Source organism: Dromaius novaehollandiae, chromosome 3 (assembly GCF_036370855.1).
Source record: "Dromaius novaehollandiae isolate bDroNov1 chromosome 3, bDroNov1.hap1, whole genome shotgun sequence".
NCBI lineage: Eukaryota > Metazoa > Chordata > Aves > Casuariiformes > Dromaiidae > Dromaius > Dromaius novaehollandiae.
Window position 1 is genome coordinate 5,886,494 of NC_088100.1, and position 17,460 is coordinate 5,903,953.

General features: G+C 45.3%; 1 protein-coding gene and 1 long non-coding RNA gene across 2 annotated transcripts; one reads left to right on the top strand and one right to left on the bottom strand.

The window, feature by feature from the left end:
* Window positions 1-103: 103 nt before the first annotated feature.
* Window positions 104-6,063, bottom strand: LOC135327781 (uncharacterized). Its single transcript, XR_010388158.1, has 4 exons — window positions 5,178-6,063; window positions 4,867-4,928; window positions 4,131-4,628; window positions 104-239 (listed from the first exon to the last, which is right to left on the bottom strand). It is a non-coding gene; the product is annotated as an uncharacterized LOC135327781 (long non-coding RNA).
* A 2,470-nt stretch (window positions 6,064-8,533) lies between these two features.
* Window positions 8,534-16,396, top strand: LOC112979564 (cytochrome P450 2K6-like). The gene is made up of 9 exons (XM_026093863.2): window positions 8,534-8,914; window positions 9,777-9,939; window positions 10,517-10,666; window positions 12,424-12,584; window positions 13,244-13,417; window positions 13,824-13,965; window positions 14,135-14,319; window positions 14,552-14,693; window positions 15,506-16,396. The coding sequence occupies exons 1-9, from the start codon at window positions 8,723-8,725 to the stop codon at window positions 15,691-15,693; spliced, it is 1,497 nt and encodes a 498-aa protein (XP_025949648.2). The 5' UTR covers window positions 8,534-8,722; the 3' UTR covers window positions 15,694-16,396.
* Window positions 16,397-17,460: the final 1,064 nt, after the last annotated feature.

Here is a 17,460-nt window from a genome sequence, read left to right on the forward strand (position 1 = left end):
AAGAGAATGCAGTAGGGACTACAAAAAAAGTGATTATGTAATACTGTCTTGCTAAAGCCAACATTAATAAATGGATGATAGAGCTGTTAATGTCAATGAATATAACCTGAACAAACTGCTTGCTCCAAGAAAAGGTGCGTATTGTTAACGACTGGTCAGAAAGCAGCTATGTTCAAACCGCAGAAGACTCAGTGGAGAACATCCATGTGGCGACTCTCTACCTTTCAAGTCACTGCCTCCTAAAACAAGACAAAGCAGAAACAGAAAATTGAAGTTAAATTAAGGTAAATTAATTCCACCCAAATGCTGATTATAACAACTGCCCGTTTGAGCAAGACAAACTTTGAGGGAACTGTAGGAGTTCTATGAGATAATGGTAGATGGAAGCTGAGTCATGCATCCGTGCATACCTCAATGGTGTTATCCATCAAGAGGCAATGGACAAGAGATGAAGAAATAACAAGAGAATTATAGTGCCTCTAGACTTTCTTGAGACATACAAAGCTACCACTAAGGTCTCTGAAGGACAAGCTGTAGTCGAACTTTGGAGATTTTTGTATTGGCATCTTATTTCAAGTCCTACTTATCTTATTTAAAGGGAAACCTCCTCTCATGTGAAATAGCACAGGAGATTTTTTCTGTTCTTTTAACATATTTTTTCTTGAAAAATTTAAGAAAGATACTAGACAAGGCTGTCCCTTACGGCACATGAGCAGTACACTGCTTTGTGTGTCAGATTCATACCTATGACTGACAATACGTGATTGTTGTAGTACACTTTGCACTATTTCAGGTATGTTCTCTTGCAGATGTGCAAGACTGACTGCTACTTTGCTAGCTGGAAGGAATCTTTTATCCTTTCAAAGCCCTCACACAATCATTTTTTATAAAAATGGAGAAGGGATTTGACAATGTTAATGTTGAATATGTAAAGATTGTATAAGTATTTTGTGCATAATTTACAGAGTATCAAAATACTTGAAAAAAAGATTCCATATGTAAAGAGACTGTAAAAATCTTATCCCTCAAAATCCTATTTTATTATTCAAAAATCTTTCATTCACCTGCAGCAACTGGGGTAATTTCAGTGACTGTGGGTGTTTAATACAGTGGAATACTTGTGTGAGAAAGTACTACTCATTGTGAGTAAATCTTTTAGAATGATGCCCTGAATAATTATATTTAGTTAGTGAAAACAAAAGGGAAAAATAAAGTGTTTTGTTCTCCGGTTCTGCCTTATATTCTTTCTATAGTAACCTAGAACCTTGTCCATCAAGTACTGATTCTTCTCTGCAAAAAAACTGCTGCCCCAGAGAAATTAGTCCTTCAGGGTCCCTCAAAAAACAGGGTAAAGAGACTGGTTCCTCTAGAGGGATGTTTATTCCACCTAACCTAATATCATTTACAGATGAGTCTTTCTTTCCTTTTTGACAAAGATCCTAGAAGACTAGTTCAGCCTGGGAAACTGTGTTTTAGATGGCTAAAATCTAGGAAAGAGGCTAGGAAGTAGTCTTTGGGCCAGGGCTCAAATGGTACTGTGCAGATCACGGACACACACAATGACACTTTGAGACTTTCTCCTCCCTCACCTCCAAGGCAGACCATAGTTCCTTACACATTTTACCCTTCAACAATATCCCAAATACTGACACACACACACAGAGAACTGCACAGTACAGCCTTCAGTAAGAGAACATTATATGTTGACCTGATTCAGAACTACAGGGCAGACATGAAGGAGACAATCAAACGAAAGCATATGGAAATCCAACAGCTGGAAGCCAAAACTAGTTTACTTCAGAATTATGCACATATTAGTGAGATTAACTGAAGCCTTCAAAAATAAAAAACCTTTTCCATTGAATTAAATTGAATTGATTGTATTTCCATTGAATTAATAAAAATGGCTTCTGCGGATGCACCTTTGTCTGGAACAGAAACCAATGCTGTGCTTTCAGTGGTTATTGGGTGAATGAGTCCTTCTTTGATGGCTCTGAGAATCCTCCATCTTCTTTCTCATACACTCCTGCCATAACCTTTCAGTCACAAGAACACCTGCAAAACTACTTATCAGCACTCTGTCAGCTGTGCCAACTAAATTTAAAGGATATATATAATCACTTCTATGGCCTTTTCTACTGGCACAAGTTCCTGCTACATTATAAAGCCCAAATGCCAAAGTAACAGCACATACAAATGCTATCATTTCTAGCAGCATGCAAAAATTATTGAAGAGTACTGCGCTAAAGCATTAGGAAGCATGATTTAAAATACTGGTTCAGAGGGAAGGTCTGCTGTAGCACAACAGAAAAGGACTGTGCACGTGTCTGTACCTCATCAAAATACTCAGCCAAGCTGCTGAAGCACCACACCGTGTTCCTCCAAATCTGAGATCTTCCAAACAACACAACTTTCCACTGTAACCCTGAGCCAAAGTTTCAGGTGGTCTCAGCAAGGGAAAGCCTCCTCTCCACACACAAGTACTCACAAAAACTCTTTACACACACATTTGCTCCCACTGCAGCTTGGCTTCTAACCAGACTGAGGACCAACCTGCTACCACAAAACCTGGCACTTGCTCCTTGCAGAAATAGCCTGTGCCATGTTTTTAGAATCTGCCACAGTAGCTGTGTCCACCCCATTAAGCTCAACAGGAAACAAGGCCCATTTTCTTGACTCAATACTAGCTGTCCAGCAAGCACCGTCAATGAATGTATGCCAATACACTGGTTTCCCCCTTCCAAGACCAAGTGCTTGCATCAAAAATGCTGGCCCAGGCTTACCTGAAAACTTTGTCCAGGAATGAACCTTGTCACTGGCTAGGTGTCCAGGATGAAAAACATGCCTGGGATGATTTGGAAAAAATCAAGATCCTGTTCCAGTGCCCTGGCACAGCTTACCTTATTACAAGGGACATAGCCAACATGTCCATCTCTCACAATTTTCCAGAAAGTTTGGCCGATGGACAGACCAATGATTCCTACACCTCTGTCCTTTTTTTTTCTGCTTCATTTTACGTAAGGAGCACTGGGAAATTGAAAAGAATTGCTCTTGATTTACTAAGTTTGCTGCTGAGATGACCAAGAACCAGAAGAATTTTTTCATGCTGCTGAAAGAATCCCTGAGTTCCCTGCCTACATTACGTAAAACGCAATAGAGCAGTGAAGTATTTGACCTAAACAAACACTCTGCTAACAGCTCAGTTGGTTCAAGACATATGTCTAGAGAAACCACCTATCAGATCTTGGAGGAGCCACAAATTTTGGCCTAAAGTAGGATCTCAAAATCTGAAGACATTCAAGATGAAACATCTCAAACATCTCTCTGCACTTCAGGATAAGATAGAAGAGAAAAAAAAAACAGCAAGGAGGAAACACTCACAGCTTGTTCACCAGTGCCTGTGATAACTCCACCCTGCTCAGCTCACTCACTACTTGTGGGCCTGGCAGCAACTGCTGGAGGAAGCCAGCAGGACTGAGCAGGCAAGGGGAATGGAGCAGAGGGTTGGGCTCCTACTCCCACTGCATTTCAGGAGACATCTCCAGCTCCCCCAACTTCCTTCCAAAATGCCAGAGAGTCTTGCACAGGTGGGTAGAGGCAGTGCTTGTTCTGAAACACTGCACGGACATAACTTGGCACCCATCTCCCAGGAAAAAACCTCGAATCACCATTTCATTTCATTTCATTTCATTTCAAGAGTCAGCATCTGACTCATTCCTTGTTAATAGCTGAATTGTGAATATGTGTGGAAGACATGACATGCACTGTGCCCTTTTGCCTCCTCTGGGGAGGTGGGGTAGAAACAGGCCAACGGGCACACAGCTGGACATTAGCCCCGGACTGTTTCCAGGACACCTTCCAAGTAGGCAAAATGGCCTGCCCCTTGCTCCAGAGACCCTGATAACAGCACAGACTATCTGGAACAAGAGCAGGCTCTCTCTAACTCCGCTTCCAAGGTTCCTGCCCAGGGACTCATCCCACCTCTGCTCTTTTCCTGGAGGGCTCCAGATCCCCATCCCTCGGGGCTCCTCTAACTTTGGTCATATCTCTGCAGAGATCATGCCTCTAAGGAGTTAAGGACAAGGAGATCAGCCTGAGTACTTCAGCTCACATAGGCAACACATTCTCACCTCACAACCAAGTATGATTTCCCCCACTCTCCTGCTAGAAAACTCTTCCAAATACTGTCCTGAAGGCCACAGCTCGCCTGCACTGGTCAGGCTCAGTGAAAACCCTGGAGGATTTCTTCTCCATGTCTTCTTTTCACATCTCCTCCTCTGCTCCTCACTCTGTCAGGCACAAAGACATACAAAGATAAACTGTACCTCAGCCCTCTTTCCTCAGCCAGCCAAGGCCATCTCTTCTCAATTTTCTCTTCAACCTTGACTCCCCATTCCCAGGGAATCCTACAGGCTCTTCTCTCTTTCTCTCCTCCTGAAATTCCTATGGTCAGAAGTCAAAGGCAAGTGCCTCTACTCAAGACACATAAGTCCAGGCCCTACTGTGTGATTGCATAATATGAAGAGACTGGACTTAAAACATTTGCAGCGTATGCTAGGCTTCTTGTCTTCCCAGATGAAGTCCTTCTGGGCAACAGATAGGTCACAAGACATCTGTGATGATATCACCTAGAAAAGAAAAACAAAATCAAGCTGAAGTTCTTTGTCCCACCCAGTCTCTAACAAATATCTTGGCTGCAAAATATTGCATCAGTTGCTAATGAGTATCTCAGGTGCAGCACACATTTTTTTCCTTTTGCAGGACATTGTTTCTTTTCCAGATTCTCATTCATTCTGAATTTCCTAACTTATGTAGTTTCTTTGGGTATAGTTACCACACCCATGTGCTTTATCTTGCTGGACTCACCACCAGAAGCTCATAATATTTTCTTCACACCCTCTCTTCTTGTCACTGGATGGGAGCCAGACCTGGCAGGAAAGGAAAGCAAGGAGCTGAATAAGCAATAGTGGCCGAAAATGTGCTTCACAAAGAATGGCCCTGAAACCTTAACTTTGATTTAAATAAAAGTAAATTCAGTTGAATAAACATGAAAATTAGCATTCCAGACTTAGCTGCTGAGGTCTGTTGTCCATTAAGAAAGCACCATCAGTGATTCCACCTCCCTGATAAGTGCAGTAGTTATCCCTGACCCTTACTCTTTCTATCTCTGAACTTACCTTGACCGACCAGAGCTGCAGTATCCGGAAATTTTGATGAGCCACCCTCATTCATCAATTTTCCTCTTCCAAACACAGTCCAAACAAGGTACTCTTCTGGCTGATACTTTAACTAGCCCCAGAACAGACAGGAGGCAGTTGTGTCTTGAAGCAAATGGCATTTTGCAGCGTGGTCCCAGCCTTGCTGCTGGAGATCACAGGGATGCCCAAAACTCAGGCTGCTGGTGTCAGGCCCAGAAGACTCAGCACCAAAGGGGAGGTGTAACATCCACTACCCGCTTGATCCGATGTTTGCAGTGTCTTCTGAGGGGAAATCTACAGCTGCTCAGAAGGGAAAGGACCGAGTTTCTTCAAAAGGCAGCATGAACTGGCAACAGGATCTGAGGGAAAAGGTGGCTATGAACACCTCTGACCTACGTCTAGCCTGGTGAGGTTTCTCTCTTTCAAAACGCAGGCCTCTGAGATTGCCTTCTTCTCAGGAAAAGGAGGTTTGCAGGAGAGGAAGAATTTCCTCCATTCCCCAGACATGACACACTTTTAGGATTAACTGTCAACAGCTGCTGGGCTGTCAACAGCTGTCAGGGACAGAGACTTGAATGAGGATCTCTCTGCCTCTGACAGCTGTCAACTGCCCTGAAGACCTGAACAGCCCTGAGCAACAGCCCCGGGATGTATGGTCCATGTAGCACTAGGAGAGGACCCTGCTCTACCCTATGGTCCCCTGACAGGAGAGTCAATAGTCTCATCCAAACTGGTCCTATTCTTTCCCTGGGAACATTCTCTGTTGAGCCAACCTGGCATTCAGCATGTCTCACATCACGACTGCGTTGTAAATCTGCACTGCGTTGTTTTCCTCCTTCTACAAGTACAGCCTCAATCTGGACTTGTGTATTTGTCGCAGATGAGTGGAGCAGTGCACTTCACTCATAGGAGAGAAGCAGCACTATGTTTTATTGTGATAAAACTTAACCAAGTGCAATCGTAAATAAGGCAATGATTTAACAAGGTTTGATGGCAAGGTTCACTCAGTTATTTACTATGTGGAGGACAGGGTCAACTGAAAGTGTCAAGGAGACTCTCCCATTGAGTCACGAGGTTCAGAAAGGACCCCCTTGCTCTCCAAACTCCTTCAGAGAGGAGTCTGGGTGCGGCTGGATCCCGTCCTAGTCCCAGACGTGGTCAACGGTTTATGTCTAAGAATCATGTGTAAAGTGTGCAAAGGAGACTTGGTCAACAGTTTATGTCTAAGGGATTATGTGCACAATCAAACAAAGATACAACCTGGCAAAGTTTTGCAAAGTTGCAAAGTTTCAGCACACTATTAATCAGTTACTGAGGATCTGTCACGGGTAAGGAATCTCTCAACCTTGAGGAGTAACCTGCTCAAGAGGGTGTCCGCAGTGCAGCCTGCTGCCATGGAGGAGAGCTCAATGGGCTCTGGGCTGCCCCCCATTTATGGGAGGGGGAGATGATTGACTCATAGTCATATTTGCATGCTAGATGGGCCTTAGTCGGTGCATGCTCAGTTAGCCCCTGTCTACGTGCTGTTTACGGGGAGGTCAGGTTGAAGGGGAGAGAGCACATGACGAGGGGAAAGGAGCACACCATCACAGTACTCTTAAAGGATTATTCCTTCCCTTCACTTGTGCATGCACGGTACCCCATATTGTAGCCCATTAATTCGCCTTAAACCCGTGCCCCACCAAACCTCACCATGGGCCCATGCTCTGCAGTTCCATGGGACAGCCCTGTTGCTTCCCTGCAAGCTTCCTGGGGTTCCCCTACCGGTTCAGGGATTTCAAGGTAATAAACATCTAACAACCTTACTCCAGAGTGCTGTCTTCTACCTCTGCGTATTCCAAGTGTCAGTTAGCACTGCTGACAATGGGGGAATCCTATCAATGTGCATAAATACCTGATGGGAGTGTGTGAAGACACCAGAGCTAGACTCTTCTCAGTGCTGTCCAGTGACAGTATGAGAGGCCATGGGCACAGACTGAAATGCAGGATATTCCCTTTAAACATAAGCACCCACAACAGCTCCTCATTTTCCACTCTGTGCCACAATGGGGAGTTGAAATCAATTCTGCACCATCAAGATCTTCTTGCTTGAACCCAAGTTCCAGTGTCAGAGAGAGTGTCCTGGCCTTATTTAGTTTACTGTGTAGTCATAGCTTTGCCTTCACAACTGGATACCTTGTCCAGAGAGGTGCATCATATCAGACACAAGTTGTGTGCTGAAGCTTTTGTCTTCTCCTACAAAGGTCATCATCTAGCTGCAAAAGGCCCTGCTGGCCATGCTTTATAGGTTAATGCTACATTCTCTCTCCAAAGTCACAACACTCACCTTTTAAAAGGAAACATTTTGAACTTAATGCATATACCACATCTGCAGTAGGGGGATTCACCACACCTAACTTTAGACTTCCACAAGAGAGATGCCAGCTTCTGAGATCTGGGTTCCCCTGAGCTTTGGTTACCTTGAATCCTTTAGTTAGGTGAGAACATTAGGAACATTTGAGGTATAAGTTTTGTGGCCTGTTTTGGATTCTGATTTTGGAGGAGAAGAACAGTACCTTCAAGGTGCTTTTTGCCCCCATTTCTCTGTAAAAAAAGCTGTGGCTATTAGATGAATGCAGACCTCACCACTTGGTCAGATTAGCCTCACCGTACCTTTCAATCTGCTTTGAACTCTGACTAGCTCAAAGATCTGTGTGCCTCACTAAATTATCTGGCTAGCTCAGAGGAGCTTGCTGTGAAGTTCTGCCTTTCCTGAGCACTTCTAATCAAGGTACCTTCCACACTGACACCCACAGTGCTGCCAGGTTACTCCAGAGGAATCTTTACAACCGCCCCAGCTCCCCAGAACTTCTGTTCAGGGGACAAGAAGCTTCAAAGCTGCAAGTAGCTTTAGAGAAAGACATAAAAGTAGGGAGACAACAAGAACTTAATTTGCAGTATATAGTGCAATGCAAAGCATAGTGTATAAAAATACAGTTTTATGATGGTAAGAAATAGAGAGCCTTTGATATATATCCCCAGAGAAAAGTCTGGATAGTTTTAAAGAAGACGTTGAGATAGCGATGTCTAAGAGCAGAGCCCTTAACTGATAGGGATGACTCCTGGGTATCCTTTGCAGACCTCTTTCTCTAGGTTTCAATGTCTCTCTGGTGTCAGCTACTGCTTTAGATATGAATTTTCACCCTCCAAGTTCAAGGCGCTCCTTTATTTGCTGTTTCTGAACTGGACTGATGCCCCCAGACTTGTCTGCCAACACACAAGACTAGTTTAGAAAGCCACATGTCTCTCATTAACCAGTAACCAGCATAGAGCAAAGCAAAGCAAAAGAGCACACCGGGTGCAGAGAGTGCCTAGTAGAAATTACCCAGCGAGGAGAACCCAGAAGAGAACTCCTGTCATCTGTTAGCCCTGACGCTCATATCTCTATTGGTATATGAGTGTCATTAGTGCTTCAGACTCTTAACTTCTGACAGGAGATTGCACTTTGGCTTGCATTTTCCTCTCTCCTGCTAAGTCCCTGCTGAATGACAATGGATTGGGCCAACCTTGCTCCTGCAGGCTTAGTGCTTATCCTGATTCTCCTGCTGGTTCTGAAAAGAGAGTATTTCTGGAAGAACCGCTCGAGAGAGGCCTTTCCCCCAGGACCCAGGCCTCTACCCATCATCGGAAATTTGCACATCATGGATCTGAAGAGGCCTTATCGGACGATGCTAGAGGTAACCTCTTCTGTTGTTCTTTTTCTTACATCTCCTTCTCTGTCTAAGGAAGCTTCTGACTCACAATCAGGGCTACAAAAAGTTCTCTGAGCAGAGCTCTTCCAATACAAGAAGATTCACTCTTTCCTCTAAATGCACCTCCCATCACTGGAAGTTCATGATAGGGTGTTGGTGTGGGTGTTGTGAGCCCTAGCATCATGCCCCTAAAAGCAGTAACTCTGGACTCAGTGAAGTGCAGTTACTCATGGTACCAAGTGTTTGACCATGAGCTGAACAGCTCTCACAGCAATTGCTGAAAAATTCTCTTTGCGTTTCTCTCTTTAAAGACATGCATAGTTAAGCACATCTGCTGTCCTATATTAGCTTAGAGAGCTCTGATTTGTCTGAGTTACCAACTCAGGGCCCCGACATGCTTCTCTCAGAGGGCTTCTCAGCTCTCTAGCTCCCAAAACCAAAACTCCTAAACCGTTTCATACCTTTGGGTATTCTTCCATCACAGCAGCATCCAGGCCCTAGTCTGCACTTCATCCTTCCGTTGTTGGACACTCCTCAGGCATGGTCCTACTCTGCCATGCCATCCTCACTTACACAGGCACTCAGAGGGGCAGAGCCAGCCTTTAGGCTGCTCTCTTCAAAAGGGATCCTGGTAGAGGATTGCATACCCCATTATGAGGCATTATCTTCATAACAGTTCCAGCATTTCTGTGAGTACTTCCATGACCTCTTCTCCACATTCTGGACAGAGAGGAAATTCCAGTGCTGTGTGGGGAGGTGAGCAAAAGAGTCCTGAACTGGCTGAGAATTAATTATTTTGGGCTTGCTGGTCATCATCTGACATCATTGTCTCCCTCCATCCCACTAGCTGTCCAAAACATATGGCTCAGTCTTCAGCATTCAGATGGGACAAAATAAAATGGTGGTGCTGTCAGGATATGAAACAGTGAGGGAAGCTCTGGCGAACCAGGCAGATGCATTTGCAGGAAGACCTGAAATCCCAGTCTTTACAGAAACAGTAAAAGGAAACGGTGAGTTGGCTGGTGAACAAGGATGGACACTTTTGTATCTGGTGACCGGCTGTGAGTAACCAATGTGTTGTTAAAAGCCAACCCAAGCTTGCATGCTTTCTTTTCTCAGTAGGGACTTGAACAAGGTTTCTTGAACAAGACTCTCAGCAAGAAGAGAGTTTGATAGGGGTAGGTGCAAGGATAGTAAATTGTAGTACTTGCTTGACCTAAACTTCTCTGAAGGGGCCACTGAGAATTCTCTGCAGCTTTGCTAGGATGCCCAAGGGTGGGACTCACTCGACCAAGTGGGGGAATTTTCCACACAGATAGCCACGCCACAGGTCATCATTTAGTTCCTACGGTCTAGGGAAGAACACGTACACTCCCGAGGGCAGATGCATCCATTCCCAAAGAAGACATCTAACATTGACCCAGCATTTCTTTCCTGTCTCATTTCACTCTACATGACAACATGATGCACCTTGAGAGTCTGAAGTGTTCCCTAACAGTGCTCACCTTTACCAGGATTCAGAGTGGGTAAGGCATCTTTGCCCTGTTTCTGAAATTTCTAATTCTGTGCTTTCATTTTCCATTTCAGGAATTATATTCTCTCAGGGAGAAAACTGGAAAGTGATGCGAAGATTTACTCTCACAACCTTACGAGACTTTGGAATGGGCAAGAAGGCCATAGAGGACTTCATCGTGGAAGAGTATGGATACCTGGCAGACACCATTCAGATGCACAAAGGTGAGCAGACTTCTACTTTGATAAAACTTTTCTGATTGTCCTCAAGTCTCACACAGGAATACCAAGGATGAGGAGGAAGTGGTTCATAGCTCCCTCAAAGAGGGAGCATTGATGCTTTTTTCCAGCATCAATGATGTCATGAGTTTACATGGTCTATCTGTCTCTCTGCCTGTCTACCTGGCAATTGCCTGACGTGCAAATGAAAAGCATTCAGTGAGGTAATTGAAACTGAACATGGAGTCAAACACCAAACAGCACATTTGAGGAAAGGAATGTGCAATGCCACCATAAATTACAATCTTTGATAAATTTAGAGGCATGCGGATGAAAGCAGAAGGCAAAATGCAAGCACTTGCATACTTACTAAAACTTTGTTTGTCCTTAAATGTGCACAGCTGGGAAATCCTTTCCAGCAGGAGACAGAAGATCCAGTTACACACTTCACCAGCATCAGCCAGGATTATTTCTTGCTAGGCTAATTTACCAACAGCAGGAATTTCAGCAGGCGGGTGTACCAGGTTGGCAGTAGCCAGCTTTGTGCAGCTGGAGACGTCTCTGCGATTTGAAGCACTCTCCATGCTTAATCTCTTGTGGCCATGCATTGCTGTGTTCTTGCAGAATTCTTCCTCTGCAAAGCAGCAATGAAATCAATACCCAAAGACAGATTCACCTCACCCTGCTGTGGCCATCTAATTAGGTCATGTCTTGTGTAAGCACTCGGTCTAGTTTATAGTCCTTTATTCCTCGCCATTCCTCAGTGAAGGAAGAGGTATTACAAAAGCCTAATTCATGCAGCTTATTTTACCTACACAATTTGGGATCTTATGCAGAGGGATCTCAGGTCTTCAGTTCAGCAGCAAGCAAAGAACTCTCATTAGCATGTTCTGTACTAAATGTGGAGCTCAGCACCTGAAGAATCAGACTCAATCCTTCCTGTTGGAGGAAACTGATGCAAACTGGATGAACCCTCATCTGGAGGCCTGTATGTCTCTCTGGTGAGGACAGAGGGATACAAGAGGAGGTGGCTTACAGCTGATGCTCAACTTTTAGCTGGATACATTGAGAGGAGAACAGAAGATGCACCAAATCAAACAGGAAGTCAAACAACTCCTTATTTGACCAAGTTGCCCTAACAGCCTTAGCATAGAATCATATTCCCACTTCATCATGCTAGTTGAGGCTTCAAGTATTCCCCTTGACCCCCTGAAAACAGAAGCTATTGCTAGCTGAAAATGGGATGCACCAGAGGGGCCTGAAATCTGTAAAAGCAACAGGAAAGGAAGTGACCAGAAGTGAACGTGTATGTCCAAGCAGAGGAGCTCCCATGAAAGGGGAGCTCAGACAGGTCTATGACAGTCACTGAGGCAGTGGAGAGGAGCACAGAAGATGTGTATTCAGTCTCTGCTCTATCCTAATGACCCCTGGAGCATGTGAAATGTTGGCTGGGGGAGCTGTTCCTCCTGACAAATCTGGACCTTCTGCTCAGCAGCTTCCTGACTGTGTATCAGTGCCAGAAGTGGGTGCATACAGGTCTTTCCCAATCTTTTCTCTCTATCCTGGTTTCCACATGAAGAAAACCCAGGCTCACAGACCCCAGAGGAAACACAACACGCTCCATGCATGTTCCTCATTCAGTCAGGTGGAGCACAGAGCACGCCTGTCTGATAGGCTAGCTACAGCATGCCAGCTACTGTAATACTTTAATTTATTAGAATAAGCATTAACCATGGTGTTTGCACAACTTTTTCCCACACCAGGGAAACCTCTTGAGATGACCATGATGCTGAATGCAGCTGTCGCTAATGTCATTGTGTCCATATTGCTTGGAAATCGGTATGACTATGAAGATCCCACATTCAAAAGGCTCCTGTCTTTGCTGAATGAAAACATCAGGCTTCTTGGAAGTCCATCAATTTTGGTAATTCATATCGTTTGCATAGTCCTCTGCAAAAGTAGGCATTACACAGAAGGTAACTGCACACCCCCTCACTCCTCACCATCACAATACGTCTACCTGCACATGACAAATGCTTCCCAAAAAGGATCTCTCACACTACTTATGAACTTATCCTGCCAGCATGGCCTGAGAGATTACTAGTTCCTCACTTCACAAAGCAGAATTCAAGACCGTGTAATACAATACTAGGAGCGTGTGTCCACGAGACAGAAGTTAGTCATTGTTGCCCATCTCCCACACTAACAACACGGTCAAGAAACTGTGTGAGAACAACAGGAGCCCTCTCTTAAACTTAAGATATACAAGTCCAGCTGGTGTGGAGAGGAAGGGTTGAATTCTCTAGGAGTGTAGAAGTAGCAAATTGTGTTTATAATCAAGAGCGTCTGCAGAAAAAATGATTTCTAGGCCAGTTTTGACGAGGGTGATTAAGACCTGGTGTAAGAAGAAATCAATTTGAACCAGGTTGTCCAGGGAGGAGGGAGGACAAAGGGTTATTTTGCATCATGACCGTAAGGACGCACACTATTTTCAGTAAGGACTTTTGTCAATATGCATTGCTGAGCTGTGGTACCTCTTCTTAGCAGTTATCTTTGCTTCCTCTCTATCTCTGCATCTTGCAGCTTTACAATGCATTCCCAGGACTGGGATTCCTTGTGAAGAACCGCAAAACCATTGTGAAGAATAGAGATGAAATTGGTGCTTTTATCAAGGTCACTTTTATAGAACATCTCAAAACCCTTGACAGAAATGACCAGAGGAGCTTCATTGACACTTTTCTTGTCCGACAACAAGAGGTAACTGGATCCCACCAGTTTCTTCAAATCTCCTTGGTTTCCTTTTCACACTTGACAAAATAGCTAAAGAACTGTTTTTCAGCAGAGGCCTAGTTTGAGGAAAAGTCCTACCTAGAACTGTGGCCAGGCTGAAAAACTGTGCAGTCATGTCAGTTAGGAGATAAACTGATCACAGACAGACAGCTTTCTGTTGTTCTCCTTGGCTCGTAAGTAAAATACAAATCCTTATTTCACCAAGCAAAGTAAGAGATGCTGTCTTTGCTTATAGTTTCACATTTGTTTCCATTCTCTGGAACTTCTCTCTTCCATGAGGTCTGCATATGAAAATAATCACTGCTTCTCCAGCTTAAAAGGGCCTTCTGAAAGCTATAATCATGTAGTATTGTTAATAATTCATTTTTTCCAGGAGAAAGGTAATGCCAATGGGTACTTCCATAATGACAACTTACATGAGGTTGTGAGAAATCTGTTTGCAGCTGGCATGGAGACTACATCCACCACTTTGCGCTGGGGCCTTCTGCTCATGATGAAATATCCTGAAATTCAGAGTAAGTGGAATGAGGCAGCCAGCTGCCTCCTTCTCACCAGGTCACTGTGCATGGGATTCCCCACTGGGCAGGGCCGAACAAAAAGTGAATTCTCCACTTCTCATTATTCCTAGCAGGAGAAACAGACTTTGAGTGAGCAATCTGTGTATGATGCATATTCCTTTCACAGAAAAAGTCCAAGCAGAGATAGAGCGAGTGATAGGATCAACCCCACCACGAATCGAACATCGAACTCAAATGCCATATACAGATGCTGTCATCCACGAAATCCAAAGGTTTGCTAATATCCTACCATTGAACTTGCCTCACGCAACTACTACAGATGTCACTCTCAAAGGCTACTTCATTCCCAAGGTGAGAAGCTCTGAGCACTCCTTCTCTTCCCTTTGTCCCCTCTGCAACATGTCCCCTTTTAGGTCCTGCTTGCATTGAGAGATGCTTGCTTACGCTGGCATTCTCACAGCTACCTTGGCAGTAGCTCCCCTGTTAAACAAAGTGGGTTTCTGGAGCTCCAGCACTCACCAGTGCTGTGATAATCACAGCAAGGCCGTCAGCAATGGAATAACTGCTCTGCCTTGGCTTGCAGGGAACCTACGTCATCCCCTTGCTGGCCTCTGTCCTGCAAGACAAATCCCAGTGGGAGAAACCCGACATGTTCCATCCCGAGCATTTCCTTGACTCTGAGGGGAAGTTTGTAAAGAAAGATGCTTTCATGCCATTTTCAGCAGGTATCTTCTCTTCCATTTGTCAGGCTCTGAGGGGGACTGGACATCTCAGACTCACTCTTTCCCAAGTGAATTGGTGCCTTGGACTGACTGCCCATGTCCTGAGCTCTCTTGTCTTGGGACCTTCCCCCAGGTGCCATCACATTGCCCATGACTATCCCAGGAACATGGCAAATGCACCTCTCTGCCCTTACTTGAACACTTAGTCTGTAGCACCTCTCTCATTAACATATGCTCATTGCCAAAACTCCTCAGGAGCAGCACAGAGCCAACAATCTGCCCAACAGATGTATCTAATCATCCCAACAATGAACTGTCGTGTCCCTGCCTTCCTGGGGGACCAAATGAAGAGCACAGCAGCCAAGAAAGACATCAGCCCTCTCTGCACCTACTGTCAGACAAGGTCGTTGTAACCCATTAATGACAGGGAAGGCCTTGACTGGTCAGGCCAGGCCTTGTCACTTCAATACCTGTCCAGCCCAATGCATCACACCACTCTGATTCAGAATATTTTGGTGCTGTATGGGGATAGCTATTTCCAACATGGGTCAACAGACAAAATACAAGAAGTAACTTGCAAGGGCAAAATCAGCATGGGGGGGGGGGGTCCCTGCCAAATGGATACAGGATGCCCCTCAGGCACTTCCCAGAGCTCTCCTCTCCTCTCCTCCACTTACGTCTGCTAACTTCACAAGTCCAGCATTACCAAAGGGCCTGAATTTTGAATGTGCCCAATCAGAGTTCAAAGCCCCTGACAACAGCCCAAGAAGCAGCTGCTGCTGACACTCTTATGGCCATTCTGCATTTCATTCCAGGGCGGAGGATCTGTGCTGGTGAGAATCTTGCCAAAATGGAGCTCTTCCTCTTCTTCACAAGTCTCCTACAGCGGTTCACCTTCCACCCTCCTGCTGGCATTTCCATCTCAGACCTGGACCTCACTCCTGCCATCGGGATTACAACCCCCCCAGTGACTTATGAGGTCTGTGCAGTGCCACGTTCCTAGAGCTTTTCTCAGGCATCCTCCTTCTTCCAAGACACCCAGATAAAATATCCTGGTCTTTCTCTAGTTGCACATGGGCAGTTTGGTACTTCAGAACCCAAGAGGGGATTTTTAGCCCAACTGCACCTCAGGTCTTAGCTGGAGGTGTTTCACCCACCTTTACTCCAGGGGTGCGTTCTGACTCCCAGGCACTACTTGAAAGTCACCGCAAGAGTGAATCCCACAAGGGGCATAACAAAGCCCAGTTTGAGTCTGTACTCTATCTCTGCACCTCTGCATGCCCCCCTCAAGGAAAGAGGCCAAGGGCCAGTCTCTGGGCCAGACCTCTAGCAGACACTTCACACACACACACACACACACACACACCCTTCTTCCACACCTCCAGAGCAGACTAATTGCCTCCAAGGTGCCCATTAGAAATGGCCCCATACACATTTTATCCGCTCAGCAGTACCCTGCATACACACACACACACAAGCGCACACACGCATGCAGACAATTATAACTTAACAGTGTAGCAAAACAACATTAGATGTCAACCTGACTCAGAACTACAGCAAAGATGCATGGAAGACCAGCACATGAAAACATATAGAAATCCGCTGTCTGGAAGCTCATATTGATTTGGCTGACTTCACAATAATGTATTGATGAGAATGATTAAACTTTGAAAGAATAAAAAATCCTTCTCCACTGAGGAATCAAACTGTTGCCAAAGTTGTCTTCAAAGCCGCAAAGATCCTCTTGCACACCTTAAAATGGCTTCTCTGGAGGCACCCTTGTCTGAAACAGACAACCAGTGCTATGCTTCCACTGGGAAATGGGTGAACCAGTTCTTCTTGTGTCACCTCGGGGGCGCCCACCATCTTCTTGCTCATGCTCCCCTTCTGCAGTGTTTTATCACAAGAACCCCTGCAGAACTACTCACCACTACTCTAAAACCTGGGACAACTAAACTAAAAGGTGCTCTTTCAGTACAGGCACAGAGTTCTCCTCCATTACAAAGCACTGAAGATGCAAAAAAAATCCTGTCTCATGTCCTCTTGGTGCCAGTGCTGTGAGGTCGGAGACACAGAGGGTGGACTTCATCTCACCTAACTGCAGGCTGCTATAGGTAGACTTCCACAGCTCAGCAAACCACATTGCCCTTCTGCTGCCAGCAAAAGCAAGCATTTACCCTATGGGAAGCAGCTCATGCTACCATGCACCCCTACCATCCTCTTTCTTTGTGCAAGGCTCTTAGCAGCAGCTCCCCATGCAGCTTCCAGACTTTAGTAACACTTCAGACTTGCCACGACCACAGCTGTGCAGCCAGGTGGGCAGTCCAGATTAGTATCTGTCTATAGCATGAGCTTGGGGGGACATTCCCACAGAGACAACCAAGACATGGGGGTTTGGTAATATCTTCTGTAACACAGACCACTCCCACAGGAAAAATGCAGCTTGGCAGGGATTCAAAGGATCAGGTTTCAGGCTGAAAACCAGGTGAAACAGAGTCTCCTGAGACCTTAGAGTAGTTGCCATCTGATGCCAGAGGAATCACAAACTTTGGCCTGAAGCAGGACTGTGAACAAGCTCCCATTGTCTCCTCATCTCAGAATAAGATTGGGGGGCAAAAGTTCCCGAGCAGGGAGGAAACACTCACAGCTTGTTCACCAGTGCCTGTGATAACTCCACCCTGCTCAGCTCACTCACTACTTGTGGGCCTGGCAGCAACTGCTGGAGGAAGCCAGCAGGACTGAGCAGGCAAGGGGAATGGAGCAGAGGGTT

What these genes read in the sequence shown, in the direction of transcription:
- LOC112979564 (XM_026093863.2), top strand. Translation starts at nt 8,723, where the DNA reads ATGACAATGGATTGGGCCAACCTTGCTCCTGCAGGCTTAGTGCTTATC. An exon ending in AGAAACAGTAAAAGGAAACG is followed by an intron (nt 9,940 to 10,516) that starts GTGAGTTGGCTG and finishes TTTCCATTTCAG; the next exon opens with GAATTATATTCTCTCAGGGA. An exon ending in AAGGCTACTTCATTCCCAAG is followed by an intron (nt 14,320 to 14,551) that starts GTGAGAAGCTCT and finishes CTTGGCTTGCAG; the next exon opens with GGAACCTACGTCATCCCCTT.